Source organism: Pholcus phalangioides, unplaced genomic scaffold, assembly GCF_987345545.1.
Source record: "Pholcus phalangioides strain wild (caught in Gottingen) unplaced genomic scaffold, Ppha-v1.0 ptg000015l_1, whole genome shotgun sequence".
In the NCBI taxonomy this organism is placed as follows: Eukaryota; Metazoa; Arthropoda; class Arachnida; order Araneae; family Pholcidae; genus Pholcus; species Pholcus phalangioides.
This window is the reverse complement of record NW_028301608.1, coordinates 108,699,948-108,722,130: the sequence shown is the minus strand read 5'-3', so window position 1 is coordinate 108,722,130 and position 22,183 is coordinate 108,699,948. Positions and strand designations below refer to the sequence as shown.

At 36.9% G+C, this 22,183-nt stretch overlaps 1 protein-coding gene across 1 annotated transcript in view; it reads left to right on the top strand.

Moving 5' to 3' along the window:
• Positions 1 to 970: 970 nt before the first annotated feature.
• hzg (CTD small phosphatase herzog) overlaps positions 971 to 22,183 on the top strand; it is a 67,690-nt gene continuing 46,477 nt past the window's right edge. Inside the window, exon 1 of the mRNA XM_089245104.1 lies at positions 971 to 1,294. Within this exon, the coding sequence (XP_089101230.1) occupies positions 1,222 to 1,294 (73 nt within the window). The 5' untranslated portion in view covers positions 971 to 1,221. The remainder of the gene's footprint in view (positions 1,295 to 22,183) is intronic.

Here is a 22,183-nt window from a genome sequence, read left to right as displayed (position 1 = left end):
TCGAAATTTCCTACACAAGACTTAAAGCAGGAGCATCCGCAGGTCTAAGCCTGTGAACATTAAAGAATATGAAAAGAATAAGTGAACATTATTTTTGAGCCCCCCCCCCCATTCGGCTAAGGGACCCCGGGGCAGCGCCCCGGTTGCCCCGTCCTAGTTGGTTAGTCGTTTTTTTTGCACCCCCCCCGGAAAAAGTTTAAATAACGGGCCCATGGAAAGTTTGTGAAAATTTCAACCAGCTCGCATTTTTGTGAGGTTCCTCTTCTCCTGAGGCCATGGGCTGTGTTCGAGTGGGCCCGTGCATTAAGACGGCGCTGTCCATGGGCCCCAAAAGAGTAGAGTTGACAGGGCCTCGGACAATTTTAGCATTTTTTTTGTTTTTTCCCCGCTATAAATTCACTATAGAGGTACCCCCAGGGCCGTCTTTAGAGTATCATGGGCCCTGGACCACGTGGTTTTTCGGAGGCCCTACTTGGTAAATCGTGGAAAATTTCAACCGGATCTCATTTTTGTGAGGCTCTTTTTTTACTGCAGGGCCGTCATTTCAACTTATTCCAGGGGGTGGGGGCAAAGCACATGTACTCAATGTATGTATATATATATATACCATTTTTAGGGTATTTTCAAAAGCAGGACCCCCCCTGCCCGACCCCCTAAATGACGAGCCTTGCCCGGGTGGGCCCATGCGCTAAGACGGCACTGGGGACCCGTGGAAAGTCTGGCCTCTGTGGGCCCGCCAAAGATCCCAACATAGGGTTCCTACTTTGGGAGTTGGGGGGCGACCATGCTACTGCCTTCCGCATATGGTCCGCGGATCATAGGCTGAGAAATGCTGATCTATGACACAGAAAAAAAAGGGAAAAAAAATATTTTACATAGCAATATAATAAATAGAGGGCGCCAGAAAACTAAAAGAAAAGAAAACAGAGAAGAGGAGAGGAGGTCACGTGGCCGTTCGAGAACAGGAGGAGGAGCAGACGAGAGAGAGAGAGAGAGAGGGTCGCTAGGCGCGGGGCGCATGCGCGTCCACAACACAGTGTCAAAAAAGTTAGCAAAGCAAAAGCATGATGTGAGCGCCATTGCGAGTATTTTTTTAAAATAAAATTTGTTATTGGGGGAAATTTCGTAAGTTTTTTGTCGGTGGAGACGTATTTGATGGACAGTTTTAAGCCGGACACAAATCGAAGGGTTACGGCGGCGTCCGAAGAGAAGGACGGCTAAATGGACAGTGCGTCCATTATTACCCAAGCAAGCCGCGAAGAGGAACAACTCACCAACTTTCCACCAGATAGAGGTTAGTGTACGTACGTACGTTCAAAATGGCGAATCATCATCATCCTTGTTTTGGCCACTCTCTCTCATTTCGCCTCCTCTCCCTTCCTCTCTCAACCCAACCTACTATAACACGTAACATCAAATAATAATTAAAAACAATTATTCCCGAATTATTGTGACGATCAGTTTTTTTTATGTCGCTACTGGTGTTTGATTGGCTTAAAAAAAAAAAAAAAATCCTCATGCTCCTTTACACTCTTGGTGTTTGTTTGTAAATAATATCTCGATTGTTGATGGCGCATGTGTTGTTGTTGTTGCCCTGAGTAACAATCGTTATATAATATTGTTATGTGGTGAGGCGTCAAGAATGTCATAAATGAACATGGATGTGGATCTCATTAAATGTTTTTCTTCAGTGATTAGTCAATATGTTTTCTTGGAGGGAGGATCCTAATGTTGAGAAGATGAGAGTGGTTAAACAGGTTGATTTTTTTAAAATTGAATATGGATTACATATTAAAGCATTACAATTTGTTGAAATTGCAATGCAAACCTCACAAAGTGCATATGCAAGTGGTTCTTAATGCACAACATCCTCACACTTGCCCTCCCCCCCCCCCCCCCCCCAATCTCCTTGAATGTACACCCACAAAAAAAGCATTATCTATCATCCCTGTAGCTTAGACTTGGTGATATACTGGTATGGTATCGCCAATAGTTGTACTTTGGCATCCTATAAAGCAGATTTACTGGCAAACAGCTCACCTGCAAACTGATGGTGAGTGAGTGGGATCCCCAAAGCAGAATATTTAGCACTGTTCTGCGACAAGCCCTCAGCTAACTGGAAATGTTCTGCGGTAAAAATCCCCATTCATGTAATAGTGTTTTTTGCACTTTTTCTTAAAATTCTTCCAAATTGTTCTGCAACGTATGTCCCAGATTTTGGCACATTCTGCTTTGGGGGGAGTGGATCAGCAGTCAAGTGAGTCACAAGGTAGGGAGTGAACAAAGTTTATAGTCATCCACTCGTCACTCATGGTTACTGACAGTTGGTAATTCACCCACTCAATTTCTAATACAGTTACTGTCTCTTGCCCAATCACTTGGCCTCATATAGTTGCTCACTTACTTGGTTGTTCACTCTTTATAACTTTTTTGCCAGCTGATCCACTGATTCTGTCACTCGCATATGCATTCACTTGCTCAATCACTGTCACTTACTCACTAATGATGAACTATCTACTAATGAATTTTGCTATCGGTGAATATCTGGATTGTAACAATCATTTTGCAGTATTATGTGGTGATACATTACAAACACCATTATGAAACATGGTTTTGGATTTCATTAATGTTTTTCGGTAAAAATTAGTCATTGTGTTCTTGCAGTTGGGTCCCTAATGTTGATTCAGAGTAGTTGAACAGTTTGGTGGTTTTTTTTAAAATTATGGGTGGGTTCAGGGTTAAAGCTGCGGTCGCATTTTTCGCAAAATGCGAAAGAAAATCGCAGAATGCGAAAAAAGTAGTAGCCACTTTTGCAAAAATGTGTACATGAGATACACAATGAGTAGACATCCGACCATCAATCATTACATTAGGGGTCATTCAAGTATTACGTCAGCATCGGGGGGGGGGGTTCGGATTTGCTGACTTTTGATGACAAGGGGGAGGGGTTTGAAGGTTGCTGACGTCATCAACCACCCTTTTTGAAGGTATGAAATATTCTAAGCTGCTGACGAAATTTTGCTGACAAGGGGTGGAGGGGTCAAAAATGGCTAAAAATCTGCTGATGTAATACTTGAATGGCCCCTTAGCATTGTAGCATTTGCTAAAGCTTTTCCCCTCATTTTCGCTTTTTTTGCGAAAGGAATTTTTTATCCAGCTTAAACCCTGGGTGGGTTGCATATTAAAGCATTAGAATTGAATTTCATCTCATCATTTGTAGAATTAATTTGAAATTGTTTGGTCGAAATGTATCAAAATTGCACGATGCTATGTACCAATGCGACCCTAACAAAACGCATACACAAGTGGTTCTTGATGCTCAACATTCTCCAGCACTGCCTTCTCTTTAAATGAACACCCACAAAAGAAGACAATTGAATGAATAATGTTGTTTGAACCCAAAATAGCAAAAAGAACCACGGCTGTACACGTTTCGGAACTATAGGAAGTTCCTTCATTATCTTTTTTTTTTCCTACCCACAAAATAGCATTACTGATCATGCTTATAGCTTTGATTCGGTAGATGGCAGCACTGAAAAATCATACACAACACTAGATACGCACTCAGACTGTTAGGTATACACACACACTTACACTTCTGGCACAACTCGCTAGGTAGTAAATTGCCCATGGCGATAGACCTGAGTTGTGCTCGGCTTGAAAAAAAAAAAAAAGAAGCTTTGATTCGGTGGTATACTGGTGTGATGTCGTCAGCAGTTCTACCTTGGCATCCTACACCAGATAATGGTGTAGGATGCATCCCTCCACTGCTAGGGAAATTCACAGGTGAACAATTCATCTGCAAACTGACATAGTGAGCGGATGAGCAGGGGAATGATTGATCCTCCTAAGTAGAATGTTTTGCATTGTTCTGCAACGAGTCCTCAGCTGACTGAAAATTTTCTTGTGGTAAAGATTCCCATAATAGAGTTTTCTATACTTTTCTTAAAATTCTTCCAGATTGTTTTGCAGCAGCACTAATTGTTCTGTGACATATATTGCACATTTCGGCATATTCTGATTTGGGGATTGATCAAGTGTCTCTTGGAGTTTGTGAGTAAGCCATTTATATGGTCACTCACTTATGCTCATTGATTTGCACTCTATCCCCCAAAGCAGAATGTTCTGCGACGAGCTCTCAGCTGACTGGAAATATTCTGCATTAAAAATCCCCATACATGTAATAGGTTTTTTTTGCACTTTTCTTAAAATTCTTCCAAATTGTTCTGCAGTAGTGCTAATTAATTACGTCACAGATTTTGGCACATTTTCTGCTTTGGGGACTCTATCATTTACTTATGCGGTTGCTCATTTACCTAATTACTTGATCACTCATATGGTTGCTTACTCACCCACAGGGTTGGCAAAAACCCAACCCACTGAGTTTTTCAGGTTTATTCAGGTTTTTTGGTGGTTTTTTTTTTTTTTTTTGTGTTTACTGGGTGACACTGGGGCATCAGGAAAGCAATTTATATATTCTGTAGCCCACGTAAATATAATAGACCTAGTAAATATATGGCAATTATTTATGTAATTATATAGAGTGGTGGCTCATTACAGAAAATGGTGGGGGGGGGGGCAAATTGTTTTACATCGTATTATGATAATGGATTTATAAAATCGGTTTTTCTTTCATGCTTATTTGGTGATATACTGGTATGGCATTGCTAACAGTTTTACCTTGGCGCCCTGAAGCAAATACCACTTTCAACCATTCATGCATCTTGTAAAGCAGATATCACTACTTTTACTTAACCATTCATGCACCTTGCGAACATTCCTGTATGGAATTTCTAATGAATTGGTGCATGCTGGATATTGTATGTGTGGCCTTAATCCAGGGGGCTTGATAAGTCCTAGTTGCAGAGTCACCATGGCAATCTAGAAAATCTGTATTAGCACCTAAAATTTTCTATATGTAATTAGTAAGTGCATCTTACAACATGGAAACAGAACATTAGGTCTCAAAGTCAAATAAACATAATTCACTGTTGTTTTTGGGGTGGGGAGACCCCCTACTTGGGACTCAGATTTGTCAGTTCCAAAGCTTAGAATATTTTAAACATTCCTATATGAAATTATATGTAATTTCTAATGAATTGGTGCATACTGGAACCTATTGTGTGTATGTTTGGCCCTAACTCAGGGCTTGATAAGTCCTAGGTGCCGAGTTGCCATAAAGAACTGAAAAATCTGTATTGCAGCTTAAAAATGTCTACATGCAATTGGTAAGTGCATCTTTCAATATGCAGATCTTGTCTTGAAAATCAAATAAGCACAATTCAGGACCATTCTTTTTGAGAGAAAAACCATGCTTGGCACCCAAATTTGTTTCAAATTTGTGTATTCCTTCCCTAACTTTATTTATGATGTTAGGGGTTATTTTCTGTAAAGCAGAATACATTGGAAACTGACATACATGCAGGTGCAGATCCAGGAGTGAGGTGATCACTCTCCCCTAAGAGCCTGATAATATAAAAAGATGTCTGGTCGTGTAAAATGCTGGACAACAGTGATCAATACACTATATTAGGGCTTGGCAAAAACCAGGTCACTATGGCAGATTTTCATGTTGGGAAAATTTTAGTCACCCAAGCACTTGTTGCAAAACATTCTGCTGTGTTGATGAAATTTGTATCTTTTATTCGATTGTGGTACATCATGGCTTCACATAGGTAAATTGACACAGACAGTTTGATGGGAGGGGGGAATTAAGCAAGTGAAATTTCTTTGCAGCCAAGCAAATTATTACTATAAGAACTGTCAAATATAATCTATTTTTCTGGGATTTTCCTTTCTATGTTTGAAGAAGACAATTGGTATAAATTCTGAAATTTTGTGTCACACTCCAATCTAGCAATCGTACATAAAAAAAAAAAATTTAGATGCCAATATCAAATTTTTAGTCACCTGTACCCAATATTTTAATTGCATGGTGACCCGGCACCTTAGATTTGTCAAGCCCTGCTCTAGCTTGGAATCATTTCAAGTATGTGAGTGACCTTAAATGTGTGAATGGCATCACTAGGCCCAGGGCCAGACTTGGTCATTTGGCAGCCCAGTGCAAGAACAGTTTTGTAAATTCCTTTTACCCTTGTAAATTCCATATATTCTTGCACTTCCTCTGATGCAAAAATACTTAAAAATCTAAAAGTAATGATATCATCCAACACGTGGGAAATTTGCTCACAGAATTTTTTTATTATTTTTATTTATTCAATATTGATTGGCCGAGGCCTATACAAGAGGATGCGGAATTATATATGGCAAAAATGACGATTAATGGTAGGAGAGAATTCGGAAATCGTGGTGCAATCTACAATATTTGATGGTAGGTTGTTCCAGTCGATAATAGTTCTTGGGAAAAAGCTAAATTTGTGACAATCTGAAGAGGCAAAGATGGGCTGTAATTGTTTGGAATGATTGAGCCTAACAGAGAAATGAGAAGGTTTGATTAGAATATTGGAGGTTTCAATATTAAAAAACCCATGGAGGATTTTGTAAAGAAAAGTTAAACAAGAGATAAGTCGAAGAGAGGAGAGCGGTTGGATATTGAGTTGTCACTTGAGTTCTGTTATGGAGACAGATGAAGACCAACAGTTAAAAATGAGACAAGTGGAGTTACTTTGGATAGATTCTAATTTGTCTATGTTGGTTTGGGTGTGGGGATCCCAGGCTTCACAGGCGTAGGAGAGGGCAGGGAGAATATATGTTTGGTAGCACAAGTGACGAACATGACGGGTGGAGTATTTTATGTTACGGCGAAGGAAAAATAGTTTTTGGAGACATTTATTAAAGATATAATCAACGTGAAGGTTCCAGCGGAGATCGGTAGAGATTATAATGCCCAGATATTTATAATGAGAACATCAGAAGTCAAAGAGTCGTTTATAGAATAGGGGAATTCGTGGGAAATTCCTTTATAGGTAACTTTCATAAAAACAGTTTTTGAGAAATTGAGGGGTAATTCCCAGGTTGAGCACCATTTGGAAATAATGTTAAGGTTGTGTTGGAGAGATTCTTGGTCAGAAAGATTGGACACTGTTTTATAGATGACACAGTCATGAGCGAAGAGTCTGATGCGGCAGTTTATGGAGTCGGGTAGATCATTTATGTAAATTAGAAATAATGGCGAGAGGACCGAGCCCTGGGGTGTGCCAGATTTGACATGAAGGAAAGGGGAGTTTTGGTTCTTGTATGAGACAAACTGGCTACGGTTAATAAGGACACCCATTTCAGCAGTTGAACATTTAGTCCAAGGTTAGAAAGTTTTAGTAGAAGTTTATTATGGTGCACCCTGTCAAATGCTTTGGAAAAATCTAGGAAAATGATATCGGATTGGAGGTTTTTGTCAATGGAGTCTGTTAAGTTATGTATGAAAAGTGTTAATTGGGTACATACAAATAACGATGATCGAAATCCATGTTGGTTAGGGGAGGAAAAGTTAATCGAATCGAGGTGGGTACGGATATTCTTGGCAATTATGTGTTCTAAGAGCTTGCAGCAAGAGGAGGTGATTGCAATAGGTCTAAAATTGAGAGGGTGGGACAGTGAACCAGATTTATGGATGGGAATTATCTTATTAATTTTCCAGTGATTGGGTAGATTAGAAGTATTCAGTGAGACATTGAATATAATGTGGAGATAGTTGCAAATTTCATCCGCGCAGAATTTTAGGATATGATTCAGGATAAGATTCAGGAGACCAGCTTTAGAAAAGGAGATGGGACAGAAGTTATGAAGTGAATCAAAAAAGACGTATTGTGGGGGGGGGGGGTGTAGGATTAGAGGAAAAAACAGATGAGAAGGCCCGGTTAAATACGGAGGCAATATCAAGGAGAGAGGTTAGGTCCGAGTTGGAAGTTTTGAGCGAGGAAGTACCTGCTGATTTGGGATGGAGAAAATTCCAAAATTTTGAGGGATTTGTTTTGAGATAGGAAGGCAATGAGTGGGACAGGTAATTGGATTTGTGGCGAGAAATAAGGTCTTCAAGGTTACCAGTGGAGATCGAGATTTTGTTTCTGAGCGTAGAGGAGTCATTAAATTTGAGTTTAGAGACGTCACGTCGAATTCTTCTTTTGAGATGGATAATGTCACGGTTGATCCAAGGGTTAAAGAAACTTTTAGAGGAGGAGCACTTGGTAGGAACAGTGGCTTTGCATTTATCGATAACAGTTTTGAATTTAATCCAGAGAAGTTGAATATCGTTAGAAGAGGAGATGAAGTCTGGAAAGTGGGTATGAAGGATATTTTGCATGAGAGGGTAGTTGGCCTTGTTAAAGTTGAGTTTTCTGGCTCGATAAAAAGGAGGGATAATATGATGAAGAAAGAAATCTAAAAAAGCGATTTTGTGGTTGGAACAGCCATCAAAAACTGAAAAATGGGAAACTGGAATTTTGTTGGAAACTGCACTTAGGTCTAATGTGGAGTTTGAGTGATTGGATATTCTTGTGGGTTCCAAGATGGTTTGGACGAGGTTAAATTTTAGGAAAATGTCGAGAACTCTATTGTTAATACCATGGTTTCCCGAGAGGGACTGCATTTTATTCCAATCTATACCGGGTAGATTCCAATCACCGGCTATAATTAGATGAGAATTATGAAATCGGTCCAGTATTGTTTCAAGTTCAATGAAGTAGTGAGGGTCCGAGGCAGGGGGTATGTAAAGGGAGAAAATTGCAATAAGAGTGCAGTTGTGATGATGCCATTTGGCACCGACAATTTCAATATTTGATTCAAGAGGGATTTCAATTAGGGGTATAGAACTGTTGAAAACAAGGGCTACGCCTCCTCCTCGTGTGTTTCTATCTTTACGAAAGGCAGAGAAATTCGGTATTGCTGATATTACTATGCAACCAAGTTTCTGTAACCGCAAGACATTTGGGATTATGAGCCAGTAGGATGGATTCGAAGGAAGATATTTTATTAATTATGCTTCTTGTATTAACTGTTCCGATTCTGAAGAGATTATTTTGGGGAGGAGAATGGGAGATTAAGGAGGAGGAAGGGTTCGAGAAGTGGAGACTAAAGGCAGAGGAGGTGAAGGTCAGAAGGAGGAGTAATACTAGGAGGGGTTTGGGAAAGCAGGATAATATCATTAAGGCTGGTATCCCAGAATGGAAACAATAGCCAGTCATGGCAAAATGATAACTTAATTATAGCATTACACGATTTCATAATTCATGGAACATCACAAAAAAGTGAAGTAATTGAACAAATAACTATAACATACTCAAGAAATGTTAAATATGTTGTCCACCGTGTTCTGGCTATGAGGTGAAAGCACAAAAATTCTTGTTCAACAGATCGGAGTATGTCATGATGTGGATGCGCTTGCAATTCACCTTTATTAAACCAAACACGTCCCCATGTTAATATTCCTGAGGAACTTCTAACACATAGGGGATGCGTTGAAGCTTGCAATTCACCAAAGTTTGCAATCTGACCACTGTTCATAACCATACATGAACAATAAGATGTGAAGTAGAAACAATATTTACAACAAACTAAAAAATTGAAAACAGTGTTTAAATAAACAGTTATATGAGTGATATTAATTTACTATCAGATTTCCAGCCTAAAACCATAAATTTGGTGAAACAATTAACTTAAAAAAAAACCAAATGACACCTTTTGAAATATTTTTTGATTTAGTTAGTTTTATTTTCTGCTTGTATTTTTTTTAATACGTTAGTATCATGAAAAAAACCAAAGGTTTCCACATAACATTTTGAAACTTGGAGGTTTTGGATAGTTTCAGATACTTTTGGGCAGTTTTAGACAGTTTTTCCCACATGTCCTGCCCTGGTTATAACATGTTCTAGTCCGTAAGACAATAAAATATTATTGTAATCTGAACAAACTCTGTTATTAGCTAATGAATTTATGTTGATATTACCACAAACTAATATTTTGGTAGACTTTGTGGACAGCGAGTTTAAGACAGAATCAAGTGACTAAAAATCTGTTCACATTAGAGCTAGAAGGTCGATAATTGATCCAACTATTAAGCTGTCCTTTGAATTATTATAATTTACTTCAATCCATATTGATTCACATTCATCGATAGCTATTTCTGATTTTCATTTGTAATTCAACTTATTATGCACATACATTCCAGAGTCACCATGTGAGCTATCTTTTCTAGATGAAATTAAGAGTTCAAAATCTTTAATACCCAAGTAATTACATTCTACTTTATTAGTGACCGTGATTTCACTTAACGCGATAATTTTAAAAGGTGTTTTACAGCACGTCAAAATTTCAGATGAATCAAAGTTCTTTTTAAGGCTTTGTATATTTGCATGAAACAATGATCAATTTGAAGCATTTGTTGTATAATGGATAAATTTCCTCAATGCTAAAATTTCTACAATTGCGAAGAGTTTGTACTATCCATTTTTTTAAATTACGTTTTAAATTTAACTGAAAAAATTCTGGATAATACTTATCTTTCAAAAACCTTGTCTTTCATAGACCTCCTTTATATCGTATTTGGAGCATAGCTGGAACACTCTGCTCTCCTAGTCCTTTCGGGTGTAGATAGCTCCATTCTTCGTCCATAGAAAGCGCTAATCGTAAGTCGTTTTTGCTGCCAGGGACAGGGTGTAGATCTCTTACATCCTAGGTGTCAGTTGTTCACCAAAATAGATCCTTGTTGCTTCTCCTGGAAATCCAAGATCCTTGGGTGTAGACTGCCTCTTTTTCGCCTTAGTATCTGCTCCTTGTGCCGACGGTTTACAAAACGAACTATAATTGGTCGCCTTTTGCTTTTGTCTTTTCTGCTTCCGAGACGATGACTTGCTTCGATGTTGCTTTTTTTCCACTGCCACTTCCATCTTCTCCGCAAGTTTCAAAACGGTCTCATCCGTATCCTCTCCTTTTCCTTCAGGAACATTTCGGATGATGAGGTTATTTCTTCGTGCATAGGTATCCATGTGTTCAAGCCTATCTTCCAGCAGTTGGTTTTGGCGCCACATTTCGTTCTCCTCCCGAAGTTTCCTATTCTCATCTTGTAATTTTGCTCATGGTTGGTTTCAGCTCCTCGAATTTCTTGCTCATGAATTTGACACTTTCTGATAGATTACTCAGTGAATTCAAGCATTCCAGTTTTCCAAGTGGTATCCAACGCAGTCAGCTTAGCCTCAATTCAGTCGACTGCAGACAGCCTATTCTCCATAGTGGAAATCCGCTTATCAAGTTCGGCGCAGGTGGTTGCCATTTCTTCAATCGGTGCAAAAGAATGGAGAAGAAAAGCATACGTCTTATCTCAATGAAATCTCAGTAGAAAGTCTAAAGTGTGTGAATAGCTGGGCTGGACAAATTCCAGATGCCAGGGCAACTGGAAAATTGGTTTTGGCACCTAAAATTTTATATGCATCATTGCTAAAATGAAGTGTAAGTATGCGACAAATTTTTTTTTTGATTTCGTAAGAATGTGTCTTCCAACATGAGAATTTTTTTTGGTCGTAAAGTCCTGGAAAAGTAAAAAAAAAAAAACACTACTCAGGACTGTTTTTCTTAGGGGAAAAACATGCTTTGCTCAAAATGAATTTGTCCGGCCCTGGTGGATAGCACAACTTTTATCAAGATGCACATTGCAACATCAGTGAAGCAGCTGCTGAAGAGCCATTTATATCAAGATGACACAACACTTAGCTCACAGGTGAATGCTACTTGCAACTTTTGGTTTTGGGGATACCCCAAAATGTTATGTGCAGTGGTCGGATTGCAAACTTTGGTTAATTGAAAGCACATCCACATCATTACCATGGCATGGGCCTACTTTGATCTGTTGTTGAACAAGCATTTTTGTTCTTCCACCTGACAGTCAGAGCACTGTGGATAACATATTTAACATTTCTTGTAGAGGTTGTAGTTGGGGGCCATTCAAGTATTACGTAAGCAGATTTTTAGCCATTATTTTTGGGCCCCCCCCCCCCCCCGTCAGCAGCTTAGAATATTTCATATCTTCAAAAAGGGTGGTTGGTGGTTGATGACGTAAGCAACCTTCAACCCCCCCCCCTCGATGCTGACGTAATACTTGAATGATCCCTTGTTTGTTGTTTGTTTTTCAACTTTTTTGTTGTCAAATAGTTTTTTAACCCAATAGATATGCTAAATAAAAAAACACGTACTTTTATGTAGATTAAAGGGTTTTATATTCAGAATTATAATTACTGAGAATTTATTTTGATATTTTAAATTTTCTGATCTGCCCAAAATTTTATTTCATGTAAAAATTCTCACACAGAATCTGTTAATACACTAATTGAACTCATTTATTTTCATCTAAAAATTTCTTACCGCTCAGGTTATATAAATTCAGAGTTTTAAAGAGTACTTTGAACTAAAGCAGAGCTGACAGGACTTGATACCCAAAGCATTTGTTTTGCACATTTAAATACAGCTTCAATTGGAAAACCATTGCATTATAAATGCTAGTAAATATACTATATCATAATGCAGAAGTAAGAATAACTAAGTTTGACTAAGGATAAGTTACAGGAGTTTCTTAAGCTTCATGTACAAGCTAAAGCTAGCATTGCCAAATTAAATGACATTTTAGTTCTACAATTTAGTATTTTGATTGCTAGATATATTTTAATGTTATGCACAATAAGAGTATCTCAGTGATTATCTAGGTAATATAATAACAGAAATCAACATCACATAAATGATGTAATAAACTTTTTTAAACACCTATCTGTTGTAAAAAAGAGTACAGCAGTTGGTTTATATTAATGCACACATATATAAGCAGTTAAAGAAATTTTGGAAGGTCAAGAATCATCTTGAGTCAGAGAATGTCAAATCATTCCATACTTTTCCTTCCAGTGTTTATGCTATGCTTTATTCAAATTGTATATTCTATAAGAAAAAACCATATATATTTTTTTTGTCCACAATAATTCTGTAGAGTGTAGAAAATTATTTTAGAATCACATATTAAATATTTATTCTTTGCATAACATAGTCACTCTAAACATTACATGCAATTAACGTGTCCATTTCCAATGGTAATTTTTATATTGAAAAGCAATATTTGAGGTTTTTTACAGTTTTTGACATTTCATCATGAAAAAAAATGCCATGTATCAATGAAATTTTGCTGGCTCAAAATGTGGTAGACAGATGGCAGCACCAATGTAATACAAAACAAGAGTAACTCTGACAACATAAATACATTAAGGCCACAAAATCCCTAGAGCAGCGGTTCTCAACCTTTTTTGATTCGCGGAGCCCTTTCTGGTATATAATTTCTGTGGAGGAGCCCCTTAGGCCTATTTTTCATTCATTCATCAAAGTTACTGATTTTAATATTATTCAAAAATACTTATAATTATTTTTTTCTGAATTTAGTTTTTTGTATTTTTCTCGAGTTGCCGCGGAGCCCCTTGGAAGTTCACACAGAGCACCGGTTGAGAACCGCTGCCCTAGAGGAATGTTTATGAGTGCATGTACAGTTAAAAGTCTGACACTACGATAGGCTTTGGTTTCAAAACAAAGTTGCCATAATCCTTTTTGAGATGCAGTTGGTGTATTCCAATTTAAACCATTTGGAGTTAAAAAATAAATATGATTACAGATTAGAACTCTCAAGTTGTGTGGAATACAGATTTCTGCCTTCATCATTATTCACCGTCACATGTGAACAGGGTTGGGTTTCTTTCAGGACAGTGGAAGAAACTGGAAAAATGAAAAACTGAAAAAATGTGCATTAATTACAGTTTAGTTGAAGTACACATAATTAATGCCTGTTATTTCACCTCATTGGTTGTGAAATATCAAATATGTTTTAAAAATAATATTTTTTTAACATTTAATTATAAATATTTCCAAGGTGTGCAATATAAAAAAAAGTATGAAGTATCAGTTTTGATTGTTGGAAAAAACTTATTGCCAGAACATTTTTTGCTGCATTGTTTTCCAGCAATGGCAAAAACTCACCAACTCAAAAATTTATTGATTCTTATAGTAAAGTTCAGCGAGAAATGTATGTTTGTATTCAAAACTACCTTATTTACATTAAAAAAATAAACAAATGCATAGTAATGCCTCACATGCATAAATGGGGAAAAATCAATTTTTGTCAGGACAGTTTTTACCGGTTTTTACTACCTATAGCAAAAACTCGCTAACCCTGCAAAGCTTTAATTGTGTTGAAATGGTTCTAAGTTATTCTGCAAATGCAGCAGGTTTAAAAATAATATATATGTTGTTGGATTCATCCACTCCACTTTGGAACAGCCTAATGGCTGCCATAACAAAGGTGGTTTTGTTACGCCATGTTACACTGAAGGATGAAAATGAACAATTCATTTTAAAATGGTTATATTTCTTGTCAAAAGTAATTTGAAGTTCATGAATAAATAAAGGACTTTTTATTCAAATATACAACTAATAAAACCTTTCAAAATTGATACTATGTTAACATTACAGTTGATAAAAATCCTCCTGCAACAGCAGTAAATTAAGCTTATGATTGCGTGAATGTGAAAGGAAGTAATTTTTTAGAAATCAGTTTCTTCCACACATTTCTTCCTCTTGTTTTATTCAAACTCAGAAGGAGCTTCCTAATCTTGGCAGTGACATACCTGATGAACTTGGTAGGTACTTCTAAGAAATGTATGTGCAAGCAAAGCACCAGGACCAGATGATATCTATCCCAGGGTCCTCAGGGAATGTGCTAATGAATTGTTGGGGCCAGTCGCACAAATATACAAGAGTAGTGTTGTTGAGGGTATCGTCCCAAGAGATTGGAAACTTGCTAACGTTGTTCCGATATTTAAGAAGGGTAGTAGAGAAGCGGTGTCAAATTAACGCCCAGTGAGTTTGATGAGCTCCCTCTCGAAAATTTTGGAAATTATCATCAAAAGGTAGTTTGTGAAGTGAATAGAGAATAATGTATTGTCGGATAATCAGCATGGGTTCAGGAAGGGGAAGTAATGTATAACTAACCTCCTTTGCTTCTATGATCATGTAACTATGGCTTTGGGTAAGAGCAAAAATGTAGACGTTGTTTACCTTGATATTCAGAAGGCATTCGATCGGGTCCAACATGGCAAACTCTTGAAGCGTTTACACGATATTGGAATTGGGGGCAACTTGCTGAATTGGATGAATTGTGGTTAAGAGATAGGTCGCAACGAGTTATGGTGAACGGGGAATTCTCTGGTTGGACAGACGTCACAAGTGGAGTTCCTCAGGGAAGTGTCCTTGGCCCCATACTTTTTTCACTTTTTATCGATAAACTCGATCAGGGTATCGATGGGATTATTAGCAAATTCGCAGATGATGGGAAACTAATGGGGGTAATCGGCAATGAAAGCGATAGGGAGTTGCTCCAGACCAACTTAATCGGGATTGCAGCATGGGCAAATGAATGGAGCATGACGTTTAGCGTTGATAAGTGCATGGTCGCTCATTTTGGTTCAAACAATCCACGGTTCTCTTACGAGTTGAATGGTGTCACTATCCCGGATGCAACTAGGGTCACTGATACTTTCTCATTGACGAGCGACTTAGGTTTTCTGAACATTGTTCAGCGGTGGTCAAAAAAGTGAATAGAGTGCTTGGTCTCATTTTCAAAAAGGTCTCTTCGCGTTCTCCTAAAGTCATTCTTCCGCTTTTTCGAGGCTTAGTTCGTCCTGGACTGGAGTATGCTGTAAGGTTTTGGAGACTATACCTACAGAGAGACATAGACTTGGTTGAAGGGGTGCAGAGAAGAGCTACGCATGTCCTTATTGGCACACAGGGCTTGAGTTATGAAGAGAGACTTCATTTTTTGAATATGTTTACATTGGATGAACGTAGGTGTCGAGGAGATATGATCGAAGTGTTCAAAATTTTCAATGGGATGGATAGGATGGACCATGAACTTTTAGTACACCGCCAATCGACTGCTTTTACAAGGGGACACCAGTATCGGTTGGTGAGGGACAATGCAAGGTTATGGTGTCGCAGGGAATTTTTCTCTAATAGGGTTGTTAATAAATGGAATAGCTTACCCCCTGAGGTAGTAAATTGTAACACAATTGACACATTTAAAAAGAAATACGATAAACATGTTGGGGTAAATCGAGAAGCTATCCATTCTTAGAATAAGACAACTATACGTATTATTTATGGGCGTTGTATAATATTTTATCATGTGTATATATTGTTTATAATTTGTGTTAATTGCATTTTTAATTGGGTTGCTGTATTTTTGAAATATATGACATCCATATTTTTATGGGCATCTTTTTATCAGCCACCTCATTGGGCATTTTGCCTGTTGTGGCGTTGTATTTGTATGTCAAAATGCTTTTAAGCACCCTTTCAAGTTCTGCTGAATTAAAAAAAATTTCCTCGTCTTTTGCATTTATTCTAAGCTGAGAAATCGATTGCAGTATACAACTGCTAAAAACACTTTTGTTTTTCAATGTTGCACTGCAGTGAGGAAAATAGGGATTTTTATCATATTTTCTGTTGAGATATAAAATTTGATAATTTTTTTAAAGATATTCTTCCTCCTAAGAATAATCTTTAGAATATTCTGTGGAAGGACTATATTATTAATAACTTGAGAATATTCTCTAGAAGGACTATTTTTATAAATTACTGGGGAATATATTCTCTTATCAAAAACGATAAGAATTATTCTCAAGTTATATATATTAATAATCGTCCTTCCAGAGAGTATTCTCAAGAATATTTGTAATAACATGTATTATAATAAATGACTTGAGAATAATTCTTATTATTTAAGCATGCATATACTTGCACGCACTGTTTTTGTTTATTCCCCCAAGAATCGTATAGGCCTACACAGAAAAAAAACAATCCCCAGTTTATCATTAGGTAAATTTTTTCATTCAAATTCTTTTAAAACTTTCGTACTATATGTTTCCTCATGGTTTGCTAAATTATTTCACTCAGCTTTTGTAATGGATGATTCAGAATTTTTGAGCAATTAATACTAAGATTTTCAAAAGAATGTTGATTTATTGCAAAACATTCTCTTCACAATTGCAATGTCCCCACTTGATTCTTGGTGTTTTTTTTCGTTTGTGCAATACTTTGAACTAGTTTTTGTGAATGGAGTTTAAAATTATATATATATATATATATATATAATTTTAATCTTCAATATGCCCCATGAAATTCTCATGCAAAAAGGGGAAAATCGATGATGAAATCAGTCAATACTAGCCCTATTTATTTACTTGGGACCACTCTTCCTAAAATGTCTGAATGGAGGGTGGGGGAAGTTATCAGGAAAACCCTACTTAATTCAGCAACCCCACAAGACAACTGTAATATCACGTAAGAAATTAGAAGAAATTATGGATTTTGTGTGTGTGGATATTTCTCTGAAGAAATTGGGGAGGGCGAATCTTTTTTCCGATTAACGATTTTTTCTTTTTCCGCCTTCCCAGATTTTATCAGCTCGCTAGTTCACGCTTTTTTTTAGAGATAAAATTTATCATAAGATTGGCTACAAGTTGAATCCTATCTTTGTTGCTTGAATGTTCTTGTTATTCCGCCCACTTTTAATATTTCATTTATTAAATTTTTTTTTTCAAATATTGAAAAAAAAAAATTGTAGTGCTAACCGTGTGTTGAGTGCTCCCATTGGTTTTTCTGATGGTCTTGCTGGGGTTTTGTGTGTGATAAAACCAAGCGTGTGTATATTTCATTTACATCTTATCTCTCTCTCTCACATGTACTTCATCAGTTCTCTTACTGATAAGATTTCTGATGGGATCTTTTTTTTTTATCTCGATGGTTTTAATGTAAGGAGCTTGTGAGTGTGCATCCTTTTATTCTGTTTCTGTTTATCATCTTGTTTTATTACCATCTCTTCTATCCAAATTCCAACCAAAATACATCTATGCGGGGATAATGTTGGAACATTTTGCAAATACCCCTTAAAATTAGCATTTAGAGACTGCTTTCTTAAATGTTCATTGCTCTACCCACAACTCATGATTTGAAATCTGTAAAACAGGAAGCTCTCGTTACTATTTGTCCACTTCTATTCCGTGGAAGCGAATGTTTTTCTCCTATATCTCGTTCTCTCTCTATTCAATCAAAACCTCTGAACATGAAATGTATTTATTTGCAGATAGAAAAACATTGTGCGCTAATGTACGAAAACATTAAGAAATTGCTAAAGAAACTTGACTTATGTAACTAAATAGATTTACCGATTATGAAATGAAATAGGGCTATTTAGAAACGAAAATGACACAATTTATTATAGACATTGATTTGTGATTGCAACGCATGCTTTCTTGTCGAATTGTTTTCCTGTTTTATCCGAATCACTAACGTTGAAAATGCATTCAACAATTCTTTCCACCATTCGTTTTTGATACTGAATGAATCTCGATGATTCTAACTAGCTTGCTTGGTTTAATGAGCTCTTTCTCGGAACACTTGAAAATAAAAAACACTATTCTGTAACAGGTGTGAAACACTGAAAAGTTACCGTGTGTTTGCGCGCCTCCAGAATAATAATAAATGATGAATGATAATAACGATGGAGCTCTTAACAGTGAAAACTCTGTAAGACACGAAACAAACTTGATGCGCAGTCTGTTTAATGGAACGTCCTTCAAGAGAAAGAGAGTTGAATACGAGAAGTTGTGCAATGGGCCTCTTTCCCCGCCCACGACATTGTTTTAACAATTCGGTCTCCAGATGAAGAGAAATGGTGGTATCGCGCCACTCTCCCTACGATTTTTATCAACTTCGACGTCATTTTCTAATGAACAACCTAGAATGACAGCGTATGTTATTATGTGCTTGTGTTGCGTGATGGCATCATGGATCGAAATGTTCGCTACCTTCCCTTTCCTTCCATTTAGCCTCCATCCATCACTCAACCGGTGGTCCTCTTTATTTTTAGTAGAACGTTGTACATAATTGCTTTTGCCATTTTTGCATGACTTTTGTTCCGCTGCCTGAGATTCTACGTTTTCATAATAGAGGAAAAGAAATGACATTACTATTAATCATTTACTTTTTTGTTCTTCAGCTTGAAAAAGGGGGAAAAGAATCAAAAAATGAAATTATTCTCTTTCCTTTGGTGCCTGGAATCATCTTTAATAGCCCATTAAGAAGAAAGTTGTAATACACTAATTGCGTGCATATGACCATGTAGATATCATTCATTTAATGACCCCTCCTGTTATATACTCCTCGGGGTGCATCCATTATTGCACAGAAAAAATTTTCTGCTCCGGTTCGATTTCCTACCAATTTTTTTCTATGTCGTGCTTGTTTCCGAGCTCAGGAAGTTTCGCCCCCTCGTGAACGTTGGTAAACAATATGGTGAATGCATGAAAGGCTCACCACATGAAACTTTTTTTGTTCGTCTTTTTTAAAAAATGTTCTCCACATATGACTGGAAGTCTAGCTAAGTGGCCTACCTCATTGGAAAAGAAGGAGAAAAACCCTCGATAAAAATTAATTTGTCATTTCCTAGTTGTGATGACTTTCATGGATATCGTAACATATTCCCTCAATGATAAATATTATTAGCTTCCATAGTTATTAATAGCCATCGTTTTTCATGAGTGTGTGTATGCATGTGTGCGCTTGATAAAGAAATATAACACGTGGTTTCATACAGGGATGCATTGATACAGTTTATTTTTGTAATTATCTCTGTCTTTTGGAGGAAATTAAATTTGTTGAAGCTGAAACGCCTTATTTTCAAGTTCTTTCTGTTGCTGTCTGTCGAACGAATTTATTCCTGGATTTTTCCAGCTGCATTCTTTCTCATCTTTCCTCTTAGTTTTCGAGTGGATGGATGTGACGCAGCTGTCTGTCTCCCATCCCGAACCTTGATATATTAGTGATATTTTTTTTAATATATTTTTCCGCAAAGAAGAAAACTTATATCAAAAATAACTCACCTGGTTCAGATTTTTTTTCCCTACCCGAAACGTTTGAAAACTGAAGTGAGAAAATCAACTTTTGATCATTCGTACACATTCCGGTAATATACTGCCAGATTCTCAGTACGTACTAGATAATTATATTTTTAAAAAAATGAAAATATTCCCGGGAATAAAAATGTTCTAGTTTTGATGTTATTCGACGTATGTATCAATTAGCACCACTTTTCTTGACGTCGTTAAATTATGAGTAGATCGTATTGTTATTACGCGAAAATGTAAATAATTTATTTTTATTCAATTCAATTAATGAAAGGGATTAGATCGTGATCCATTTGTTGAAGTTGTTTTAAATCTAGATTTTTATCGAAGTACTTCAAGTAAGAGGGTCGTTTATGTTTTCCGAGTCTCGAAAATTAATTAAAGACCACTCCTCGGTTCGGATAAAGTACAAAAAGAATAAAATGATGACAGTTTTTTCAAGGTGTCGCAGGCAGTGAGCATATATATTTTTAAAGGTCTCCGTCTTGAACTTATTTCCCGCTGCACCGGTCGGAACGAGTTTTGGTTTTTGAGTAACGTCCAAGGAATATATATATATATATATATATATATATTTTTTTTTTTTCTTTTCCAACATTTGATTTCTTGCGACTGGGTTCTGCTTCGTCTTCACGGCGTCTCCAAGTCTGTCTCGCTGAGTCACTCGCCGCACTCAGAGTTTGAAGTGAGGAGGACTGGGCTATTTCTAAATTAAGTTTTAATTAATTAAAGAAAACTACGCCCTTCAGTTCTTTTAGAAAATTTATCCTTCAAAAAAATTGAATTTTCACTTTCGTGGAGGAGAAATAAACGCCGATAAAACTAGCCTATATTAGTTTTTTAACGATCGAATTTAGTTCCCAAACTTTTTTTAGGTGTGACCCCCCCCCCTTTTTACAGGAATTTTATCGGTGACCCCCCCCCCCTTTTTTTTTAACAAAAGTTTTATGGGACCCTCCGCCGCTCCTGGTGTATCATTCAAATTAAAACACCGCTATACAACCAAAATATTGTCTTCATTTCTTTCTTATCGTTTTTAAATATGGGGGGGGGGGGTGTCCTATAAATTCCTTAATACTGTAGTTTAAAATTTCATAAAAATTGAAAGAATTGGTGTTTTTTTGGAATACGGTTCACGAAAAATTTATTCACAAGAAGTGGGGAGGGTTTGGGTACAAGGGGAAAATCAAATTTCTGTCGATAGAAGGCGCTGCGCGAAAGCAAACCACTGTAAATATGCAAATCAGGGTCCTATAAAATGTAGGGTGTACGGCTAACAGCTCATTTCTTAATTTTCTCTGTTACTGGCGCTTATATAAGGTTTTCATTGTGATGTTGGCATTAGTGGATAAATATTGATGAAATAGTTTTACCTCAGCTACGAATCGCCGGCTGAAGCTTTGTGAACGTTTCGGACACAGAGGAGAATAGAGAAAGGTTCAGGCCCAGAATTCTGTGATGTGCTCGCTATCGACTAAAGTTTGAAATAATTTTTGTTCCTTTCCCCCCAAAAAAAATCCCCAACTTTTTCGCAAACCGTGTACCAATTCCTTCAATTTTTATGAATTTTTAAACCATGTATTTTCAAATTTACGGGACACCCTGTATATTGCTTACTATAGGTGTAAAATTTTATTACACTATAGGATACATCCAAGTATGTTGAATACTTTAGTCAAAAGATAAAGCATTATATATTGGTTTGATATACAATTATCCCTCACTTATGCGCTTGTTCAAAGCACAAGGAAAAAACGCATCAGTGAGAGGGTATATAAGTGACAGGTCACTATATTCTTATTTTCATTGAAAGAAATGAAAAATTTCTTATCGATGGTCTTATTTTGGAAATTTTCTTGCACCCCCTCTCCCCGTTCATTAACGTGGCCTTCTGAAAGGGGTCGTGACCCGCAGTTTAAGAACCACTGAATGGCTTTTCTTTGATGGCCAAATTATGTCATTGGTTTTGGTCTAAATCAAGATCCTCAGTGACCTAGAAAAATGAGAAATGGTCGGGTAAAGTGTAAAATATCTGTGTGTGTATTTGGTTGAAGTCCGGGGAAATATGTGATAAAAGTCAGGGTGGGAGAATCTTGTAAAAATAAATAAATTTCAAATAAATTTGAAAACATTTGAAGATTTGAAAGCTTAAGATTTAAAATTATATATTTTTTCAGAAATTTTTATCAGGGAAATGATCAAGCAGATTTTGCTTGGAACCCTGCAATCGATTTTTTTTTTAAATCATT